This window comes from Tamandua tetradactyla, chromosome 15 (assembly GCF_023851605.1).
Source record: "Tamandua tetradactyla isolate mTamTet1 chromosome 15, mTamTet1.pri, whole genome shotgun sequence".
Lineage (NCBI taxonomy): Eukaryota > Metazoa > Chordata > Mammalia > Pilosa > Myrmecophagidae > Tamandua > Tamandua tetradactyla.
Genome location: NC_135341.1, coordinates 77,646,146 through 77,669,567, shown reverse-complemented (window position 1 = coordinate 77,669,567; position 23,422 = coordinate 77,646,146). Strand labels below are relative to the sequence as shown.

Sequence of the window (23,422 nt, the reverse complement as noted above, 5' to 3'; positions counted from 1 at the left end):
GCTAAAAGTTTGTCGACTTTACTGATCTTTTCAAAGAACCATCTTTTGATTTCATTAATTCTCTCAATTGCTTTTCTATTATATATTTCATTTATATCTTCACTTTAGTCTTTATTATTTTCTTCCATCTGTTAAATATATGTTTAGTGTACTCTTCTTTTTTCTAATTCCTAAAAGATGTAATTTTAGGTTGTTAAATTGAGATCTTATTTTTTCTTTTGTAATGTAGGAATTTATAAATATATCTCTGGGCATTGTCTTTGTTGTATCCCATAAGTTTTTGGTAGGTTGTGTTTCAGCTTTCATTCATCTCTCAACATTTTCTAAATCTTCTTGTGATTTCCACTTTGATCCATTGGATATTCAGAAGTGTGTTGTTTAACTTCCATATAATTGCAAGTTTTTCAGCTTTCCTTCTGTTGTTGATTTCCAGTTTCTTTCTATTGTGGTCAGAGAAGACACTTTGTATGATTTTAATCTTTTAACATTTATTGAGATTTGTTTTCTGACCTAACATATCGTCTATCTGAAGAATGATGCATGTGCACTTGAGAAAATTAACTATAATTTCATCAAGGCATATGCTTTTCCTATAGTATTTCTTTTTATTCTGCTACTGTTGGGTGAAATGTTCTATTTATGTCTGCTAGGTCTATTTAGTTTATAGTATTATTTGAGTCCTCTGCTTCCTTATTGATCTTCTGTCTAGATGTACTATCCATTACTGTCGGTAGTGTATTGAAGTTTCTATCTACTACTGTAGAACAAATTTTTTAAAAAGTAAAAATCACACCAAATGTTCGATTTTCCAAAGGTTTATACAATTAGGAGTTTGAGTAGATTTTAGATTAAAATTGACTCGGTTTTATTATACATGGCATTTTATCTTTTTTTTTTTAACTTTTTTTATTAATTAAAAAAATTAACAAAACATTTAGATATCATTCCATTCTACATATACAATCAGTAATTCTTAATATCATCACATAATTGCATATTCATTTCTTAGTACATTTGCATCAATTTAGAAAAAGAAATAAAAAGACAACAGAGAAAGAAATAAAATGATAATAGAGAAAAAAAAGACTATACATACCATACCCCTTACCCCTCGCTTTCATTTACCACTATTTCAAACTGAATTTATTTTAACATTTGTTCCCCCTATTATTTATTTTTATTCCATATGTTTTTACTCTTCTGTTGATATAGTAGCTAAAAGGAGCATCAGACATAAGGTTTTCACATTCACAGAGTCTCATTGTGAAAGCTATATCATTGTTCAATCATCATCAAGAAACATGGCTACTGGAACACAGCACTACATTTTCAGGCAATTCCCTCCAGCCTCTCCACTACATCTTGAACAACAAGGTGGTATCTACTTAATGCATAAGAATAACCTCCAGGATAACCTCTCGACTCTGTTTGGAATCTCTTAGCCATTGACACTTAGTCTCATTTCACTCTTCCCCCTTTGGTCGAGAAGTTTCTCTCAATCCCTTGATGTTAATTCTCAGCTCATTCTAGGGTTTTTCTCAGTCCCTTGATGCTGAGTCTCAGCTCATTCCAAGATCTCTGTCCCTCGTTGCCAGGAAGGTCCACACCCCTGGGAGTCATGTCCTATGCAGAGAGGGGGAGGGTGGTGAGACTGCTCGTCGTGTTGGCTGGAGAGAGGGGCCACATCTGAGCAACAAAAGAGGCTCTCTTGGGGGTGACTCTTAGGCCTAAATTTTAAGTAGACTTGACCTATCCTTTGTGGGGTTAAGTTTCATGTGAACAAACCCCAAGACTGGGGGCTCAGCCTATAGCTTTGGTTGTCCACACTGCTTGTGAGAATATCAAGAATTCAACTTGGGAAAGTTGAATTTCTCCCCACTCTCACCATTCCCCGAAGGGGGCTTGCAAATACTTTTCCAGTCACTGATCAAATCATTCTGGGATTCATCGGGGGATCACTCTGGACAAACCAACAAAGTATTTTATCATCTTTTAAAATGCACGATCTTTGAATTAAAATGTCCTCAAAAGGAAAACATTTCCAATTGTGACCCATTTTGCTTTTTATTTTTACATTTAAGAAATTGTTTTGATTGAGGACTGATTTTACTGCATTGCAAGGCACCCCCTGCCCTGCAGCTTCTTTTAGCCAGCAATGGATTCAAGCAAAAGGTTTTTTAAAAACTTAGTTAAAAAGAGAAGCAGAGTCTGCATTATCTGATAGGAGAGAAAAGAAATTATGTGGGGGAAGGGGGGACATAGGATTATCGGTTATAACATTTAACGAAACTTGTAATGATACTTTAGTCTTTGTTTGAAATTCATCTTGGAACTGAAAGTGTTATAATTAATCATTTTTTACCCCAAAATATCTGCAACTTTTGCTCTCTCTTGTCAGCGCACAATATTTACTTATTAATTTTTAATACTATTTAATTTTATCCTCACAAGACACCTAGCCAAGAATAAGGTTGTTTTTATCAAACCTTGTCATCTACCCACTCATTTTCTTTAACTTATTTAATATGCTCACCCACATCTCAGATTTTAAAAAATCACGCCGTTTCCCTGGGCTTTCATTCTACGCGAGGCCAGGGACACGTGGAGGTCAGGGGAAGGAACAAAATGTTCATCAGACTCTGTTAAGGCAGCGAGTCAGGAATCCATAAATCACTTTGCCGTTAGTCGGAATGCCCTTGGAATAGTATTTGCACATCTCCGGGTTGTTACCTCCCAGGCCATGATTCCTGTGTGCTGAGTGGGGCTCCCTAGAGACAAGCCGTCCTCTGCCCCCCACCTCACTGAGTCACAACCTTCACCCTTAAGCAGAGAATCGCAGGGCCTCAGCCCTAGTGCAGCTGGAGAGGGCCGGCAGGCGCTCCATCTTGCATGGGTGCTGCCAGGGTTTGGTCAAGCCGGGGACTTGCTGGGGTGCAAAGAGGGGACTAAATCCTTGACATGCAAGTGGGCATTTTTTGTTCTGTCTCAGAAACTGTGGGCCCCTTTATTTAAGCGTGAGTGACATTCCCCAAGAACTCCCCATCTGCGGTTAGAAAGAAAGACACTTTGAGACAGAACCAACTCCTACTGAAACAGGTAGGAAAGCATGAAAGCCCCAGACAGGTCATCTGTGGATCTACCGCCCCCTTCTGCCTTCCGATTGTATCCAAAGCCCAAGAGAACAGATGCACTCAGACCGGCCGGTCACTGAATTTCTTCTCCAAGTGAGGCTTTATCTTCTAGCCCTGGAGGGGTCCTCAGAAAGGGACCAATTAAAAAACAGTAAAAAAAAAAAAAAAAAGAAGGAGGCAGAAGATGTCACACAAGTGAGGAGAAGGCCATGTGACCACAGTGGAAGTGGGACTCGGGCCCTGGTCCCTCTGGGGAGAGCTGGACACTCCGTCCCGGCATGGGGCAGTGCTGGAGACCTTCCAAGGAGGGGGCTTCACAAGTCAACTCATAGCAAATTCACACGTTCACATCTAATACATTGAAGTCCTAATTAATAAGATCTTAATTAATATAGAGTGAATTAGATGAGAGAGCAAGTTTTCCAGCTCTTTCTTAATCTGACTGCCTATGGTAGGCTAAATAATGACCCCAGAAGAGAAGTCCACATCCTAACCCCCAGAACCTATGAATGCTGTCTTACAGGGCAGAGAGCTTGTAGATGTGATTACATGAAGGATCTAGAGATGGAGAGATTACCCTGGATTATCAGATGATCCCTAAATGCCAACATGGGTCCTTATAAGAAGAAAGCAGAAACCCCTTCCAACATGAAGGAGTCCGAATGGGCATAGTCCAAACACCCCTGAAGAGTGGAGGAAAGATCAGAGGTGAAGGTGGAGTTATACAGAGAAGGCAGGGTTTAACAAATGAGTATGACTGCTGAATCATTATATTAATATTAATATTAATCATTATTAATATTAACATTAAATCAATATTAATAATTATATTAATATTTCTTATGGTGTCTTGGAGCAGCTAGAAGATAAAACAAAAAATGGTGGAACGGTCACCCATGCCAAACTTTAAAATCTGCTATATAACTACCTGTTGAAATATACTTGGAAATTTATTGCTTTTTTGTATATATGTGATATTTCACAGTTAAAAAAAAGGGGGGGGGGAAGCAGAAGAAGATGTCACACAGGTAAGGAGAAGGCCACGCAACCACCAAGGCAGAGATCGGAGCTCTGCACCACAGGTCACAGAAGCTCAGCAGCCAGGAGAAGACAGCAACCACAGATGCTCTGGAGGGAGTGAGCCCTTCCCACACCCTCATCTCCACTCATGATACTGATTTTGGACTTCTGGCCTCCAGGACCGTGAGGGAACACATTTCTGTTCTTTAATAAGCCTCCAAGTTTGTGGTCCTCTGTTACAGCAGTGCTAGGAAACTAATTCACCATCTGTCCGTGTTCTTAAAGAAAACCTTCTCACTAATAGCATTTCTAAAATCTTTGGTCTTGATTCAACTGGCCCGCCGGCAGGCATTTCCTTTCCACATATGACGTAGTGAGTACAGAGCAAAACCAGCACCCTATTTGCTTTGAGCTGGCAGGGGGATTTGCTGTACTCTGCCACCCCACCAGACAGAGCCTGTGCTCGGGAGGTGGGCACCCCCTCGCCACTCCCGCCTTGACCTGAATCACTGTACCATATTGTCATGAAAGAGAGATTGTGTTTTATTAAAAAAAACAAAAACAAAAAAACGAATATGCCAAAACACTTGCATAAATCTTTGTAAAGAGGAAAGCTTACCATTAGGATTCTTATTCAGCGGAGATTCCACTTAGTTTATATATTCTCAGCTTAACTATAACAAGATCAGAGGGGTCATGGTCAGGGGATAACTTGTTGAGTGGTTGGTAAACAAATTCAATTTCCAACTGCAAACATAGTTCGCAGCTCTTAAGTGCACATTCATGATTTTTTACAACCAGCATCTTAATAATTACACATCTCTCTAATGTACAGAATAAAGCTAGCATTGCAGTTTCCATGGCCCCAAGACCAAGCGTTGCATTCCACCGTGAATTAGCAACAAGCCTAGAGCTAAACTGTAGAGGGTAATGAGAGAACTCCTGCAAACAAACTATTTAAGGTTATGATGACAAGATTTGAATAAGCAGAGAATTAATTTGCTTTTTAAAAAGTTCTCTCTTTTATTTAAAGAAAAATCAGTGGGGGTTTTGTGAGCATGCTTATTATAAATTATTCAAGCAATGCATAGAGGTTAAGAAAATTCAAATGCCACTGCTCATAAATAATTAGCATTTACATTAGAAGAGTATCATTCCAGACATCTTTTCATGCACGAATTCCACAAAGGCTAAATAGATAAGTTGAAATTTTTTTGAAATATGTTTACATAATTATTTTATGTGTGTTATTTGTAATAAATTATTGCATTGCATTGCATTTGTATTTAAAATTTGGTAGAGATTCTGAAGGGAATCTCTGAAAGAATGGCAAGATTTCAAATAATGCTTATTCACCTCAAGAGAGTATTTTTTTAAAAAGGTCCTTCTATGATCACAAAAAAGAGATTTTGAAAAAAGCACAGATTAGATTCATTTATATTTTATTTTGTAACTATAATTCATGCAATATTTTCATGATGAATATATTTCACAGTTAAATGTTTCCAAGTCATACCACTAGGCAGTTTATCATAGCTTCAGCAGTCCTGAAATCTTAATTTTGATTTGCAGAAATTTAACTTCAAATAAGGCCTTTACCCTTTCAGCTCATGATATTTATTCTTTGAATTTTTTATCCTCAGAATACTTCATTCAACAATATTTTCCGCTTAAATTTTCACTCTCATTTGTGATTTATCTTTTCTTGAATATTTAAAATGTTCCCAAGGTTTAGGAAAGTTAAAAGACTTTATCCAATGTCACATAACTAGTGTGCAAAATCAGGATGCCGGGATAATTTCAGAGCTCAAATTGTGAGCTTCACTTAACTAGCCCTGTATCTATGCATCTGTTACACCCATCCATCCAAATATCTATCTGGTAGCCAATCCACCTATTTTATCAAATAATCCAATGTCCTTACATTCCCTACCCATCTAATTATCTACATTCATTTACCCCAACATACATCCATCTGCTCATTCATAATGCATACATGGAAACATACATAGATACTCCGACTCACCCAGACATTCATTCATCCATCTACTCACCCACCAATCCATCCATTCACAAATCAGTCCTTTTCATGGTCCATCCATCCATTAATTCTTCTAATATCTAACCAGTTCATTAATTTAGACAATCACTTATAATTCTGAAACCCAGATGTTCTATAAAATAAGGAATGGTCTCCTATGGCTCTCTTCTGATCTGGATCCTTCTCCAAGTTATCCTAGAAAGACCACAGCATTCCATGTGGCCCAATAAGGAGGTCTCAGCCCCCAGCTTGTCTCTCACCCATAGAAAACTTCTTGCAACAGAGGATGTGGCTCTAAAGTGTCTAATTATCTAACAGTAAGCAATTGCTTCTTTATTGAAGCTTCCCTTCACCCTAAATAGTAGGAAAGTCATTAGCAAGGATTACAACTTCAGAAAACTAGGCAGAAATTTTGCCCATATTTGGAGTCCTTTAGAACTCCTCCTGCCATTGACTTGAGGATTTTATTGGGGGAGCAACCTTCAATCAATCCATCCACACCTTACCTCTCTGGCTACCCAGCCAGCACTGAATGTAATTATACAGCATTTAACATCTACTCTGTCCTTTCCCAATGTAGGTTTAACAATGTGGAAGCACCACGACAATGGACCTCCAGAAGAACTTGGGGTGAGAAGAGCTCAATTTCTCACCCAAGTTAGTGATTCACAACTAGGATGACTGGATCAAGTTTATTCATGAAAACTACAAGTCAAAACAAATCAAGAGGAAAGAGGATAGAAATAAAAACAAACTTTCAGGACTCTCTCACAGAGTAATTAGCAAAGTAGGGAGAAGGAAACTGCAGTCAAACCTAGAGTTGAACAAGAAGAGAAAAAAGTGAAAGAAGAAGGAAGAGGGGACTAATCATCATAAGGAGAATGAAAAGGAGTTAAAGGAGAAGAAAGAAGAATACCAGTTCCTGGCAAGATAGCAGACTGATCTTATTTTTCTGATTGTTTTCCAAAAAATCCACAATGGAGAAATTACTGGAGATGGTGAGGATCTAATATAAGAACTTCAAATAACCTCTGGGGAGATGAAAGCTGAGTTGAACTGGTGTAGAAAGTTTGTGGCAGTCTGAGGTATGGGTAGAAGGTACAGAAGTGGGAAAAAAAAGTGGTTTAGAGATTTTTAACTTCTACTCATTTCTTTCTCCCCTCCTTCCCAGGGAAGATCACTGGTGGCCTCTGTTACTGTGAGAAATAAATCAGTAGTAACAGCCTAGACTTCTCAAGAATGCCAGGGTAATCTCAGAGCATCTTGGGTTGGGATTCTGATTAAAACAAGTGCAGACTGAGCAACTGCCAAGGGAATTCATTCTTTCATACCCTCCTTTTCCAAACCCTCAAGGACTGTGGATGACCTCCTCATGAATGATGACTGATCATTCTAAAGATTTTATCTCCACTCAGTGTTGCTGTTTTTTTTTCCCCAAAGAATTTAAAGAGGAATCCATGACTAGAGGAATTTCTCTGTGAAGTGAAAGGAAAGGGGATACTGAGCAGCAACTTGGCAGTAATTTTCCACTCTGGGAGAATCTTCTCTATGTATTATTTTCATACTCACCAGGAAGATTAAAAAACAAAGGACCCAACCTTTACACATGCCTTACCCATTAACAGATTGGAAAGCTGATAAGTACAAGGGACACATGAGCTCACAAGCCAAAATCAATAGGGACCTGATGAGTACAACCACTTTAAAAGACATGCAACAGGGCGGGCAACAATGGCTCAGTGGAAGAGTTCTCACCTGCCATGATGGAGACCCAGGTTTGATTCCCGGTGCCTGCCCATGTTAAAAAAAAAATACAACAAAATGAACACATACATATGTTGTGTATCAACCATATAAAATAACAACTATACAAAATCAATCATATAAAATAACAACTATAATAAATATATTCATAGATATAAAGGAAATATTGATAAAATTAAGAAGTGACAAGCAGCCATGATAAAAAGAACCCTGTATCTCTTATGATATAAGAATAGGCCGTGCATTCAGGACACTAAGGAAACCTAGGAACAGTTTTTAAAAACATACTTGAAGATACTGGGGAGCTAACAAAATTATAAAGAATTAGTGGGTACAAACTTGGCAAATACAGGAATTCAGAAAAGAGCCCAACATTCAGACTATTTTTACTTTGGGAGAATTTATTAATTCTGGAGGAGGCAGCTGGGAGCCTGAGCAGTACTTCTGACAATCTCAAAAGAATGGGATAAAAAGTTGAAGTCTATAACGCACCAAGGGAAGTAGCCTTCTTCTGGAATGAGAACCAAAGAAAAACTGCAGCATAGTAATAAGTTTGGACTGCAAGTAGACATCCCTCACAGAGACTTCTGCCCAGTTTCATATTACCTCACTGTCTGAAATTCCCTGATGTCTGTGAAGAAACATATGTAGATCCTCCCCAGAGAAAGATAACATCTTCTCAGGCCTCAGGTTATTTCTACACAAGCAGTTTTCAAGTACAGTTTCCAGCACATAATAAAAATAATCAATACTTGAGAAGACATGACAACATGAATGGAAAGAAAGGATAAAAAGACAATAGAAAAGACTGATAGAAACCCCATATAATGAAGATATTAGATACAAAAATTAAGATGATAATGCTTGTTATAATAAACAAGTTTTTTTAATAAGTATTAAAATTGTCAAGGGAATAGGAAACCTTAAAAGACATACATTTTTTAAAGGCTATGGAAAGTTGAGAAATATATAGAAACTCTAGAGTTTAAGATACAATCATCAAAATTAGGAATGCAGTGAATGAATTTTTTAAATGAATGGACACAATTAAAGAGAAAATTAGTAAATTGCAAGGTTGATCAAAAGAAGATATACATAACAGAGCATGGAATAACAAAAGAATGGAAAATTATAGTATGAAGAAGTATACAGTATGAAGGACTAACATGTGTCATTGTAGTCTCAAGAATAGAAAAGGGAGAGAATGTGACAAAAGTAATATTTGAAGAGACAGAGTTTTCCAAAACTGATGAAAAATATTGTTACAGATTCAAGAAGCTTTAAGAACTCTAAAGAGAAAAATCAACAGAGAAGAACACCTAGGCACATCAAATTTTTGAAACCAAACTAAAGAGAAATCTTACAGCAATTCGAGAAAAAGATACAAATTTCCCCAAAAGGAACAACAGTTAGACTAAATGTTGACTTTTCAACATGATGGAGGTCAAGAAACAATGGATTCCGGTGGGTGTAAGCCTATTATAAGTAGGTCCTTTAGATTAGGTTACTTAAGGAATGGCTCAATGGGCCTTAATCCTCTTACTGGAATCCTTTGTGAGAGATAAAATTCAGATAAAGAGAGAGAAAGCCAGGGAAGTAAGAAGCTGGAAGCAAGAAACCTGGAAGAGAAAGGAGAGACCAGAAGGCACTGCTGTGTACCTTGCCATGTGACAAAGAAGTCTGGAATCACCACCAGCTTGTTTTCAGGAAAAGGGTATCATCTTGATGATGCCTAGATTTGGACATTTTCACCGCCTCGGAACTGTAAGCTTGTAAATTAATAAATTCCCATTGTTGAAAGCCAAAAAAAGAGAAAAGAAACAATGGGATTGTATATTCAAAATGGTAAAAGGAAATTGCAATCTAGAATATTAAGATTTTTCAGGAATAAAGGCAAAACAAAGACAATTTTTAAAATTTGAGACTATTCAACAGTAACAGACCCACAGTTATACTTGGGAGTCTTCTTCAGACATAAAGAAAGGGATCCCAGAAGGAATATGGAAGATGCAGGAAAGAGTGTAGAGCAAGAAATTGGTAAATATGTAAGTAAACCTAAATGAATATAGACCTTATGGAACATCACTCTCCAAAAGAAATATGTGAGCCATATATGTAATGTTAAACTTCCTAGTAGCCATATTAAAAAGAGTAAAATGAAATGGGTGGAATAATTTTAATAATATATTTTATTTAGCCTAGTATATCCAATATATTATCATTTCAACACACAATAAATATGTAAGAAGTTATTCATGTGTTATTTTTCATTCTTTTTTTCATATGAGCTCTTGGATATCCAAATTTTCATTTCAATTTGGATGTAAATTTTCATAAAATTTATAGATGAAAATGTATGTTCACATTTTCAACCTGTCCCTATAATAAGTGTTCTAAAAATTGAATTGAGTGCTACATTTTTTTCCTTAAATACTATAATTTTCCTTCCATGGTGACAAAATTGGGTCATCCTTTTTAGAAGAAATGACTTGATTTTCAAGCAAGAGCACGTTGGTTTCAAAACGGTGTCTGTCCAAGTCAATTAAAGTCAATAACTCTGTGTCAAGCAGGTATTACTGCCATCAAATTGGAAGTGGGATTGCGTAAATTGAGAAGGAACTCTAAATTGATCAACATAAAGCAGTCTTCAAATTTTTTTGAAGTTTTTGCAGCCAGCTTACATAATGGTGAGAATTACAGTTACAATTTTCTGCATATTGATTCATTTGAGAAAAATATATGAGCTCATTCTTATTGATGTATATTGTGAAAAGTTGCATTTTCAAAATAATTATTTTGAAATATTATTTCAAATATATTTTAAATTTATATTTGAATTTAATATTGTATTGTCTGGCCAGGTCAAAAATATGCCTTTCCTCTCCATTCCAGCTTCAAACTTAGCTCATTCACATGTGGCATAATAATAATGAGAAAATTTAAACCCTTTGGCATTTTTATTTTTGATTATTGACTATTTTGCCAATATTCCTTTGTTTCAAGAAAACCTTGAATTGGGGCTAACAGTACAGTAAATCTTTGTAGTTCTTCCATGATTCAACCAAAGCATCAGCAAAAAACAGAAGATCATTAAATTCATTGTCTTCTATTTCTTTCAACAATTTCATGAGCTGGCATTGAGTTAAAATATTTGGATCTGTATCTTGAATTATTTTAACAACTGTATCCATAAAACCATTTATAGAATCTACTTCTGAACCATAAGTATATGGAATTTTGAATAGGCCGTGAGATTTTGTTGGTTTGTCCAGTTAGTGTTATGCCCTGATATATACCAGAGTAATTTGGGCAGTGAATAAAGGAATATTTTCAAAGTCCTCTTGGGGGACTGGGGAGAAAGAAGGAAACATTCAACTTTCCCATTTGGAGAATTTCTGATATTCTTGCAAGCAGTAGGGACAATCAAATCAACAGGCCAAATCCTTAATCTTGGGGTTTGCCCCTGTGAAACTTTTTCCTACAAAGAATAGGCTTATTCCTACTCCAACTTAGGCCCAAGAGCCACCCCCAGAGAACCGCTTTTGTTGCTCAGATGTGGCCTCTCTCTCAAAGCCAACTCAGCAGGTGAACTCACTGCCCACCCTCCTACGTGGGATATGTCTCCCAGGGGTGTAAATCTTCCTAGCAACATAGGACAGAAATCCCAGGATGAGCCAGGATGCAGCATCAAGGGATTAAGAAAGGCTTCTTGTCAAAATGAGGAAGAGAGAAATGAGACAAAATAAAATTTCAGTGGCTGAGTGGTTTCAAACAGAGTCGAGAGGTTATCCTGGAGGTTATTCTTATGCATTATATAAATAGCCCTTTTAGGTTTATGACCTATTGGAGTGGCTGGAGGGAAGTACCTGAAGCTGTTGAGCTGTGTTCAAGTAGCCTTGATTCTTGAAGGCAATTGTATAAAGATATAACGTTTACAGTATGACTGTGTGATTATGAAATCCTTGTGTCTGATGCTCCCTTTATCCAGGGTATGGACAGATAAGTAAAAAAATATGCATAAAAATAAATAAATAATAGGGAGGACAAAGGGTAAAATAAGTTGGGTAGATGTAAATACTAGTGGTCAATGAGAGGGAGGGGGTAAGGGGTATGGTATGCACGAGTTTTTTCTTTGTATTTCTTTTTCTGGAGTGATGCAAATGTTCTAAAAAATGATCATGGTGATGAATACACAACTATGTGATGATATTGTGAGCCACTGATTGTATATCATGTATGGAATGTATGTGTGAAGATTTTTCATAAAAATATTTTTTTAAAAAAAGAATCTGCTTCTGAAAACTGTGAACAAAAAGCAATGTGGAAAATATTGGTCTCATTTTAAAATTGTAATAAATCTGGATTTTTGACCTTTCATAACGGAAGCATCTTCTATCATAACAAAACTATTCTTTTTCATAAATAACTGAAATTCTTTTTGGAAGGATATAAAAGATTCTAAAAGCTTTTTGCTATGAGCTGAATTTATTGGTCACAAATTAACAAATTTCTTCAATGATTTGGAACTCTTTGAGACAAAACATACTAAAGTATTAATTAGTATAGCTTATCACATGACTCATTTAAGCTATAGAAAAGCACATATAATTTTTCAAATATTGAATCAATTGATATTATTAGAAAGGTCTTGTCTCCTATGGGCAATTATCTGGTGCTTTCACTGAAGATCATTCACTTCTTATAAAATATCTTTCTTTTCATCATAATTTTCTAACACTTCTATAACTGAAAAAATAATTTGTTTTGCCATATCTCCATTCAGAAGTGATTTTCTTTTTGTATGTGTGTGCAAGAGTCTAAGTCAAAGTTACATCTCAAATTCTGGCCAAAGTGACATCTCAAATTCTGTTGAAAGTTGTTTAATGATACAGTAAATTTTAATGTATCATTAAATTTTAAAATTCTGATTTTATAGGAATACATTCAATGATCCTTGTATAATTTTTGTTAGGTAACTTCTTATCAAATTAACTATGTATTTGCTGAAAATGTCTCTAAATTTTGCCTATTTTATTATATTTTAAATTTTTTACACAAAAAATGTTAGCAATTTGTTTTTGTTTTTTTCTGACACAGCAGATTGCAATTGTCATTCATCATGAAATTTGTGATATAACTTCTGCCAGTCTCTTTTTTTTCTTTACTGTTCTGGCCATAGTAATCAACCACTGCATCTCCACTAGATTCTGCATCTATGTCCTCATTTTCAGTTTTAAAATATGTACATGTGTGTTTTTTAACTAGAAAAATAATTTAATTGCCAACTGCAATTAACACAGGTGCCACTGTAAATCATGCTGTCTGAATTAATTTTCCAAATAAAATATTATAATGTTACATTAGTATGTAGAAAGTAAAAACATTCTAAATAAATCAATCCATTGACATTGGCTAGAAAGATTCTGTGTATATGCATAATCCTAGAAATGAGTACCCAGACACACTCTGTGATACAACAATACCTTACACATTGCAACAGTTAGAGTGAAAGTTAATCCTATTAAAACAAAAACCTTATGGCTAATGAGAAAGTATTATATTCTGCTTCAGTTTCTTAATTTTAAATTGTGACACTAATCACATTTTGTTTGGGTTTTCTACTCTTAGGTATTTACTCAAGTGAATTGAAAACTTGTGTTCACACAAAAACCTTTCTGTGAATGATTATAGCAGATTTATTTATAATTGTCAAAAACTGAAAAAAGTAAAATGTTCTTCAGTAGATGAATAGACAATGAAACAGTAATATACAAATACAATGGAATACTGCCCAGAACTAAAAATAAATGAACTCTTTATTCAGGTGACAACATTGATGAAGCTTAAATGAATTTTGGTAAGTGAATGAAGACAGGCCCTGTAGACAGGCTACATTTTGTTTGATTCCATTTATATGACATTCCGGGAAAGGTAAAACTATAGGGACAGAAAGCAGGTTAGTTGCTGCCAGGAGTTGGGTTGGGGGGAAGTGTGACTACCATAGGGCAACACAGGGAATTTGGGGGCACTGCAACTGTTCTGTATGGTACTGTAGTGGGGGATGCATAACTCTATGCATTTGCCAAAATCCAAACAACGATATACTACAAAGAGTCAATTTAACTGTATGCAAAATTTTTAAAAACCAATCAGGATGTCAGGGGAACCCAAGGTGGAATGCAGACAGTGACAAGTGGATCTAACTATATTACAAATGAATGACCTAACCACATGAAGTGGGTGGGGACAAAGGAGCTGAACGTATGTATCGTCTGAAACATCACATTCAGTAGATTCTATAAGACTAACAGCAAAAAGCACTATGCACAAACACTGTAGTGCAGTTGGTAAATTTGTTTTTCCCAGGGTTATGGGTTAGTAATTCTGAAACTACTTTTTAAGTATACTAAGGCTAAACAAATAAGTAAATATAGTATAGATAACAAGAGACTGGTTTCTCACTGTCAAAGGAAAAAGTTAAAAATTAGTGAGGGGGAATGCCAGAATGAGTCCTGTGATGCTGGATTGGATCAGGTGTGAGTATAAACTCATGGTTTTGTTTGTTTGTTTGTTTTAGATAGAGAATAGATGACAGACTAGATAGATAGAGAGATGATATGATAGAGAGTGAGAGAGATGATAGATAGATAGATAGAGAGAGAGAGATAGATAGATAGGTAGATAGATAAAGGAAGGAAGGATGGAAGAAAAGGAAGGAGGAAAGAAGGAAGATAGAGCTATACCCAGAAGTAAATGTAAATATAAATGTGATACATACATGGGATAGTACACACGTATATATTTTCTTTTCTTTCTTCTTAGAGGGCTGAGTAGCAGTGACACCTCAGTATCAGCGAGAACACCTAGAGTACAGATATTGGTTTCTAAAGACCATTATCGAGTAAAAGGAACTAGGGCTTTTTAAACAGAGGAAAATAAAAGATGAGCAAGATGATCCTGGAACATCTTGTGGTATTAGCAAATGAGGAAAAAGGAAGGAAGGAAGGGAGGGTGGGAGGGAAAAACAGTAAATTTACTGAAAAGAAACCTGGCCCAAATTACCGTAACCAAGTGGTCAAGGTTAACATTATCAGTAAGAAGACATACTGATATACAGGAACATCTGCATTGCCTCTGCAACATTTCTGTAATTATAAAATTATTTCAAAATAGAAAAAATGAAATAGAATGCTCTAAGCAAAATTAATAGCCATGTATTGTGGAGTTTATGTAGAATAGCACAAAGAATTGAAATCATGCAGAGTGTGTTCTCTGACCACAACAGAATCAAACTAGAAATCATTAACAGGAAAATCTGCAAACACTTGGAAACTAAGCAACTAAACTAAGTAATCTATGAATCTAAAAGGAAGTCACAAGAGAAATTTAAAAAAAACACTGAACAGAATGAAAATGAAAATAAGTGGATCAAAATTTGTGGGGCATAGTTAAAGCAGAGCTGAGAGGGAAATTTATAGCATTAAATACACTATTAGTAAAATGGTAAGTCTCAAATCGATAATCTAAGCTCCCATTTCAAGGACAGCAAAAATAAACACAAGGAAATAATAAAGATAAGAACAGAAAGAAATGAAATTGAAAACAGAAGAACAATAAAGAAAATAAGAACTAGTGTTTTTTTTTTTTAAGATAAAACGGCAAACCTCTAGGAAGACTAACAAAATAAAAAAAAGAGAAGACACAAATTACCAATATCAGGAATGAAACAATAGCTATCATCACACACCCTGCAGATAGCAAAAGAAGCAATAAGGAAATACCATGAAAAACTCTACACACGTACATTTGACAACTTAGATGAAATGGACCAATTTCTCTAAAAACACACCCTACCACAACTCACCCAGTGTGAAACAGATCATTTGAATAGCCTCTAACTATAAGGAGACTGAATTTGTAATTTAAACACCCCCCCCCCCAAAAAAAATCTACAGGCCCAGATGGTTTCACTGGGGAATTCCAACGAATATTTAAAGAAGAAATAACATAAATTCTACTCAGTTAACATCAATTCTGAAAATAGAAGAGGAGGAAACATCTCCCAATTTATGGAAGGTAGGATCATCCTGATACTGAAACCAGACAAAGACAAAACAAAAGTTGAAAACTACAGACCAATGTCTCTCATGAGCACAGACACAAAAATTCTTAACAAAATATAAATCAGCAATAGGTTAAAAAGATTATATATAATAGCCAACTGGGATTTACTCCAGGGATGCAAGGCTGGTTCAATATTCATAAGTCAGTCAAAATAATCTTTGTAATTAACAGGTGAAGGAATAATAATTACACAATCATATCAATTGATGCAAAAAAGCATTGACAAAATTCAACACCCATTCATGATAAAATCTCTCAAAGAATTAGAATAGATATAAACTTCCTCAACTTGATAAAGAGCATCTACAAAATATCTACAGATAACAAATCGAATGGTGAAAGTCTGGATGTTTTCCTCCTAAAATCATACCACTGAAAGTTCCAGCTGACACAAAAAATTAAGGAAAGGAAATAAAATCCATACAAATCAGAAGGAAGAAATAAAACTGTCCCTATTTTCAGACAGCATGATTGTCTATGTAGAAAATCCCAAGGACTCTTTAAAAAAAATAAAACCCTCCTACAATTAATAAGTGAGTTCAGTTTAGGCCAGTCACAGGATATAAGATAAATGTACAAAAATCAATTTATTTGTATATACTAGCCCAAAGCACATGAATACCAAAATTAAAAATATGTTCACATTGGCTCAAAAAAAAAGAAATATTTTCGCATAAATCTAACTAAGAACATACAGGACTTTTATACTGAAAACTACACAATGCTGTTGAAAGAAATTAAAGGCCTAAATAAATGGAGAGACATATGATGCTCATGAATTGGAAGACCTAACATAGTAAATATCCCCAAATTGATACACATTTAATTAATTCCAATAAAAATCCTAGCAAGGTTTTTGAAGACACAGACAAGGTTGTTCTAAAATTTATATAGAAATACAATGGAGCTAGAATAGCTAAAACAATTTGAAAAAGAAGAATAAAGTATAAGTAATCAATCTACCCAATATTAGGGGTTACTATATAGATAAAGTAAATACGTCTGTATAGAGGGATAAACATCATAGACCAATACACACAATAGAGACACCAGAAAAACATCCACACAAATATGCCCAACTGAATTTTGACAAAGCTGCAAATGCAAATGCAAAGTAATTCAATAGAAGAAAGATAGCTTTTTCAACAAATGGTATGGGAGTGACTGCACATCCACAGGGAGAACAAAAAGAAAATAAAACAGACAGTTTGGAACTAAGTCAACACCTCCTACAAAAATTAACTCAAAGTGGATCGTGGACTTAAATCTAAAATGTAAAACTATAAAAACTTAGAAAATAACATAGGAGAAATTTGGGGGGACCCAGGGCATAATGAAGAGTTCTTAGATATGACACCCAATCATAGTCCTTAAAAGAAAAAAATCATTGTTGGACTTGATCAAAGTTAAAAATTTTTGTCATCAAAAGACCCCGTTAAGAGGATGAAAAGACAAGCTGGGAGAAAACATTTGTAGACTACAAATCTGGCAAAGGACTTGTATCTATTACATATAAAGAACTCTCAAAACTCAACAGCAAGAAAACACCAAACAATCCAATTAGAAAATGGGTGAAAGATATGAACAGCCACTTCTCCAAAGTGCATATACAGATGGCAAATAAGCACATGTAAAGATGTTGAAAATCATTAGCCATTAGGGATATGCAAATATGAACCATAATGAGATGTCAAACTACAAACTATCAGAATAGCTCAAATTTTTTAAAAAAGTGACAACATCAAATGCTGGTAAGGATGTGGAGAAACTGGGTCACTCATACATTGCTTGGTAGGAATGTAAAACGGTACAACCATCCTGGAAAAAACAGTTTGACAGTTCCTTAAAAAACTAAATATACTGCTACCGCATGGCCCAGCAATCTCAGCCCCTGGTCATTTATCCCAGAGAAAGGAAAACCTGTGTTCACACGAAAATTTATACATGAATGTTCATAACAGCTATTTTTGTATTAGCCCCAAACTGTAAATAACCCAGATGCCATTCAAAGAATGAACGCTTAAACAAACTGTAGTACATTCATACTATGGAATGATATTCAGTAGTAAAAAGGAACTATTGATATAAACAACAACCTGGATAAATCTCCATAGAATTATAAACTGACTGTAAAAAGCCAATCACAACAGGTCACATACTGTATAATTCCAGTTATATAATGCGCCTGAATAACAAAATTATGGGAATGGAGAACAGATTAATGGTCGCTAGGGATTCAGAAAAGAGGGAGGGTGGCAGAAAAGTGAGGGTGGTTATAAAAGAAAGACATCAGGAATTCTGTGGTGATGGAAATGACTGCATTGCTGTGATTATCCTGCTAGTGATATCATACTATGGTTTTGCAAAATGTTACCATGGGGGAAACTGGTAAAGGCATCACAAGAGCTCTCTGTGTTATTTCTTATAACTGCATGTAAATGTACCGTGATGGTACCATAATAAGTTCAATTTATAAAAAAAAAAGGACTGAGAATAGCCAAGATCTTCTTGCAGAAAATGAAAAATGCAGGTGAAGACGTAGAGCTATATGGTCTGATGACTATTTTTGGGAAAACAGGCATAAAATTAAACATACATTTGGTTCTATCTCATGAAACAGGCATAAAATTAAACATACATTTGGTTCTATCTCATGATGTATTTACCCGATACATACCTTAGGAAAATTTCACAGGCACATCAGGAGAAATGTAAAGAATATTCAAAGCAGAGCTGTTTGCAAAAGCCGAGTGAAAACTGGATGCATTTTCCAAAGTCAATTTACTGGGTCTGCTAATGTAAAATGGTGATGTAAGAGGTCATCACTGGAGCAGATGCATGCAGGATACACATGAACTCCCTATACTTTATTCCAATCTCTGTGTGAATTTTGTGAATCCAAAATTTTTCAAATTGATATATTTTACTGAAAATGATTCATCGGAGGCATAGAGTAGAATATTAAGCAGCAGTGGAAATGAAATGCTTTGTATTAGTTTCCAGGCTACTAAAAAATTAACCATAAAATAGGCTGGCTTAACAATGGGAATTTACTGTCTCATGGTTTGAGGCTAGAAGTCAAAACTTGAGGCTTCACCTGGGGATGCTTTCTGCCCAAAGACCAAGACATTCAGCATCTGGCTGTGCATGATCCTTGGTCCTTGGTTTTCCATCACTTGGCAATGCACATGCCGGCATCTTCTTTCTCTTCCAGATTCCATGATTTCCAGCTCCTTACTTCTCTTGAGCCTTTTTTTTTTTCTGTTTACTATTTCCTTTGCTAATGAAGACTTCAGCCATCTTGGATCAAGGCCCACCCTCTTTCACTTTGGGCACACCTTAACTAATAACGTCTTCAGAAGTCCTATTTACAAATGGTTCACACCCACAGGACTACGGGTTGGTACCTGCACAGGCCTTTGGTGGGGGACATGATTCAATCCCCAACATGCATCAGCAAATGAATCTCAGGAACATAAAGTTAAGAAAAAAGAAAGTGAAAAGAGAACATGCAGTTTGCTACCTTACATATAGTTCAAAAGATGCAAAACAAAGCAAAGTACTGTAAAAGGACACATCTAAATGTGATAAAAGAAAAGCCAGGAGTCTGGATTTCTCTGTGGGGGTGGGAGTGAAAGGGGTGCATTGGAGAGAAGCACATGAGGGCTCAAAAGTATTGCAATGTTGGACCTCCAGCTGTTTGGAGGGTAATGGACGTACTATATGTATGGGTTCTCTTTATTATTTATATATATGTTGTACAAACTTAATAGGAAGCTTTACATATGTTTTTAAATGGAAAGCAAAGATGCATAGCTTTGGAAGGAAATGGAAGGAACTCTTTCCTTTCCAATGGGATCCCCAAGCTGAGTGCCACAGTGGCCAGGTTTTCTGCCATAGGGCAAAGTCCATCTGCTCTAGGGTAGGTTAAGGACAAGACCTGAAGTAAGCTGAGACTAGCAATGATAAAAGATGGAGCAGAGACGGGAAAGCGAGAGGAGGGTGGAGCAGACCTGGAGGCCCCGAGGCTGATTCCCTCTGGACAACACCCACCGTCTGTGAACAACACCAGTGTCTGCTCCAGCTACGTGAGCAAGCTCATCACACCATGCTTTAAGTAGTTGGAGTTGGGGGTATCTGTCGTGTGAATTGGAACAGTCCTGACAAACATTGTTCCATCATGAATTCCGGCCAGGATCAGCCCAGCTGGATGTGGTGAGCACATGGGCTGACTCTGCCCCACACTCCCTCCCTTACTGCTTACCTTCTTGTGTTTGAAGGACCAAATAACTGGAGAAGGTACAGGACTTACCTAGGGTTACCTAGAAGGCAGTGTTCCTTTTGTCATGCTTCAGCTGCTTTGCCACAGATGATTTCCTCAGGACAGGATGAGAAGGTTCTAAACAACGGCACAGGCTGTTAGGAGAAGGAGCAGTTGGAGGCGTGTGGCGTGATCGGGTGGCTTGACTAGTAACCCCTTGGCCCTTCTGTGGAAGGACCGCTCAGAGAGGCAGAAGGGGCTGTGCCTTGGGAGTCTCAGCTACGTCTAGAGCTTCCTTCAGCCCCATGTTGGATGTGATCTCCAGAGAGCAGAGGTGGGCTGGGAGTTTGGAGGGTTGCCCTGAGGGTGATGCCATGCACCGTGGGGCAGGTATCCCCAGGTGAGGACCTACAACCCCTGGGGCTCCAAACCAAGGGTGACTATGAGAAATAGAACTGTTTTTTCTGATTTGGATTCTAGACATTCATTCAAACATTTAACAACTACATATTAAGCTCCTACTGTGTGTCAAGCTTGGAGCTAGGGCCTTGGGAGCCTCAAATGCTGTTATCATGGAACTCACTGTGTAGCTTTTAATAGGCAATGAGAGAAAGAAAGACAATAGGTGAACAAATCAGGAAGACAGACTGGGAGACATCCCAAGCAAGCCCTATGAATCAAGGAGTAACAGATGTTCCCTGGGACTCTCAGGTGAAAGGTTGCTTCTCACTCTTCTCTCTTTGTACAAAAAAATGCCCACGCACGCACACACACATATTCAAACCTGTTCAGACATTTGGATTATAATCCCAAATAAATGTTCATTGAACAGCAGTAAATAAAAGAGACCACCTGGTGGCAGGACATTAAGAGGCAGTTTTGTAAAACCTCCATTAATAAGAATGCCTTGCAACGGGCTGTCCGAGGAGTCTTAACACTTCGGCATCTGCTCTTTGCTCTCACCCATTCAGAACTTATTTGGTCGGCCTGCAATGGGCCAGGTGAATATAGAGGTCGCTGTCCGACCCTTAAGAGCTCATTGTCCAGATACACATCATTGCCAAGGCCAGGAATGGCGTTATCAGCCTGGCGACCTCGGGTCAAAAAGCCCAGGACACTGTCCTGGCGATGCCCACGCTGGCATTCGGGACGTCATTGCTCCTTCTCTCCCACGGGGCAGGAGTTACGATTCTGGATAAAATGATCCCTACTAGCGGTTGTTTTGATGTAGGCACGCCCTATCCTGGCGCCTTCTCCCTCAGTGGTCAGGTCTGTGGCGATACATGCGGACCCCTTAGAGGGCGCCCAGATGAGGTGTCTGGGTTTAGGAATGGGAGGGCGGGCTGGAGGCCACATGGGGCGACAGGGGAGCCTGGTCTGCGCCAGGTATCCGGATGCCTTCCGGCTCCCAGCTTCCCCACCACACCGGGCTCTCCCTTCCACCTCCTCCTTCCCTTTCGGCCCTCTCGGACCGCTACGCGGTGCGTTGGGGTCTCGGGAGGTGGAAGAAGGAACTGACAGCTCGGTTTAAAAACCAGAAGCAAATGTCCCCTGACAATTTCATGTCATTTTTCCAGGGTTCAAAACGGAGTAGAAGGGGGAAGGCTGAGGTAGAGAGCGACAGCCGGTCCGATGCGGGGGTGGGGGTGGGGACGCTCTAGGCACGGCGCGGCACTTCTCCCTCGCCCTGCTGCGGGCTCCTGGAGGGCGGGTGGGTGGGCGCCCCCCAGCCCCGCAGCGCCTAGGGCCCCGCATGACATCAGAGGCTGGGGAGCGCGCAGAGCGCAGGCGCCGGCAGAGGCGGGAGGAGGGCAGGCTGGCGGCTGGGGAGAGCGCTCCTCCGCCCCGCGCGCCGTCCCTGCGCCCCGCTCCGCCCGCGCCTCGCTGCCCGCGCCGCGCCTCGGGCGTCCAGAGCGCGCCCCTCGCCCCGCAGCCAGCGGCGCTCGCGGCCTCCCAGCCCCAGCCTCCCTCCTCCTCCTCCTCTTCCTCCTCCTCCTCCTCCTCCTCTTCCTCCTCCTCCTCCTCCTCCTCCTCCTCGGCTGCCGCTGGACACGCAGCCGCAGGCCGGGCCCGGGACGCATCTGGGGAGTCAGGGACGCGCGCAGCCAGCCCTTCCCCCTCCGGCTCCCGCACCGCCGGCCGCCTCCCCTCGCCCTCCTCCTCCTCTCCCCTCCCTGCTGCTTCGCTCCTTCCTCCTGCTCCTCTCCCGGCTGCCAGCACCATGTCCGCAGGGGGAGATTTTGGGAACCCTCTGAGGAAATTCAAGTTGGTGTTCCTGGGGGAGCAGAGCGGTAAGTGCCCGGCTCATTCTCTCGGCTTAGGGCCGGAATCGCCCCCGCCGCTGAATCGTCCACCTCCTGGGGAGACCCGCGGCCCCGGCTCGGCAAGGGCCCTCGCGCCCGGGCGGCGGGGAGGGGTGGGGCTGCGGAGGTCGAGGATGGAGGGGGAGGTCAGGGGCGGTTCGGGTGGGGCCGGGCTGGGGAGGGACCCAGGGTGAAGAGCGAGAGGGCGCCGGGGCCGTGGAGGTGGGGGTGAGGGTGGGGTCCGGGCGTGGTGGGTGCAGGTGCGGCTCGCCTGGGAGGCGGGAGGGCGCGGCTCGCTCGGCGGCGCCGACAGAGGCGTGGAGACGACTGGCCCTCTGGCTCTCGCACTGCGGCAGCGGCTGCGGGCGTCCGCGCAGGTGGCAGGGCGGGGGCGGGGGTGAAGCCGGGCGCCTCTCTCCCGAGAACGGGGTGGGGCGGGGGGCTGGCCGCCACCCACCCCACTGTGCCGAAGGGGTCTCCTGCGGACCCTGCCCGGAGCCATGCGACGGGCACGTCCAGACCTTGAGGCCACACGGCCGGGTGGTGGGGAGGAAAGGCGGACACCTGCTTCTCCAGGAAAGAACGGGCGCAGGCCGTGGGGAAAGAGGGCGCCTACCTCCCCTGGCTTGTGTGCGACTGGGCACAGAAGGTTCTAGACTCGCTGCCTTTCGCCGGAAATGTGTTATTCTCTTTTGGGCTCGGGGGTCAAGGCGATGGGGGCTAGGGCTCCCCAGCGCGAGGCGGGACCGGGCCACCTCGCCTGGAGAGGCGGGGAGGC

The 23,422-nt window shown here is 39.5% G+C and overlaps 1 protein-coding gene and 1 long non-coding RNA gene across 4 annotated transcripts in view; one reads left to right on the top strand and one right to left on the bottom strand.

Annotated features, from left to right (window-relative positions):
• Positions 1-952: 952 nt before the first annotated feature.
• Positions 953-23,401, bottom strand: LOC143657601 (uncharacterized). Of its 3 annotated transcripts, none has more exons than XR_013162915.1 (6): positions 23,261-23,401; positions 20,393-20,496; positions 18,758-18,873; positions 7,948-7,983; positions 4,771-4,825; positions 953-1,623 (listed from the first exon to the last, which is right to left on the bottom strand). It is a non-coding gene; the product is annotated as an uncharacterized LOC143657601 (long non-coding RNA). The 3 variants fall into 3 exon arrangements; XR_013162916.1 differs by lacking the exon at positions 953-1,623 and adding an exon at positions 3,148-3,245; XR_013162917.1 differs by lacking the exon at positions 7,948-7,983.
• Positions 22,414-23,422, top strand: part of RAB6B (RAB6B, member RAS oncogene family) — a 66,424-nt gene continuing 65,415 nt past the window's right edge. Inside the window, exon 1 of the mRNA XM_077130161.1 lies at positions 22,414-22,632. Within this exon, the coding sequence (XP_076986276.1) occupies positions 22,563-22,632 (70 nt within the window). The 5' untranslated portion in view covers positions 22,414-22,562. The remainder of the gene's footprint in view (positions 22,633-23,422) is intronic.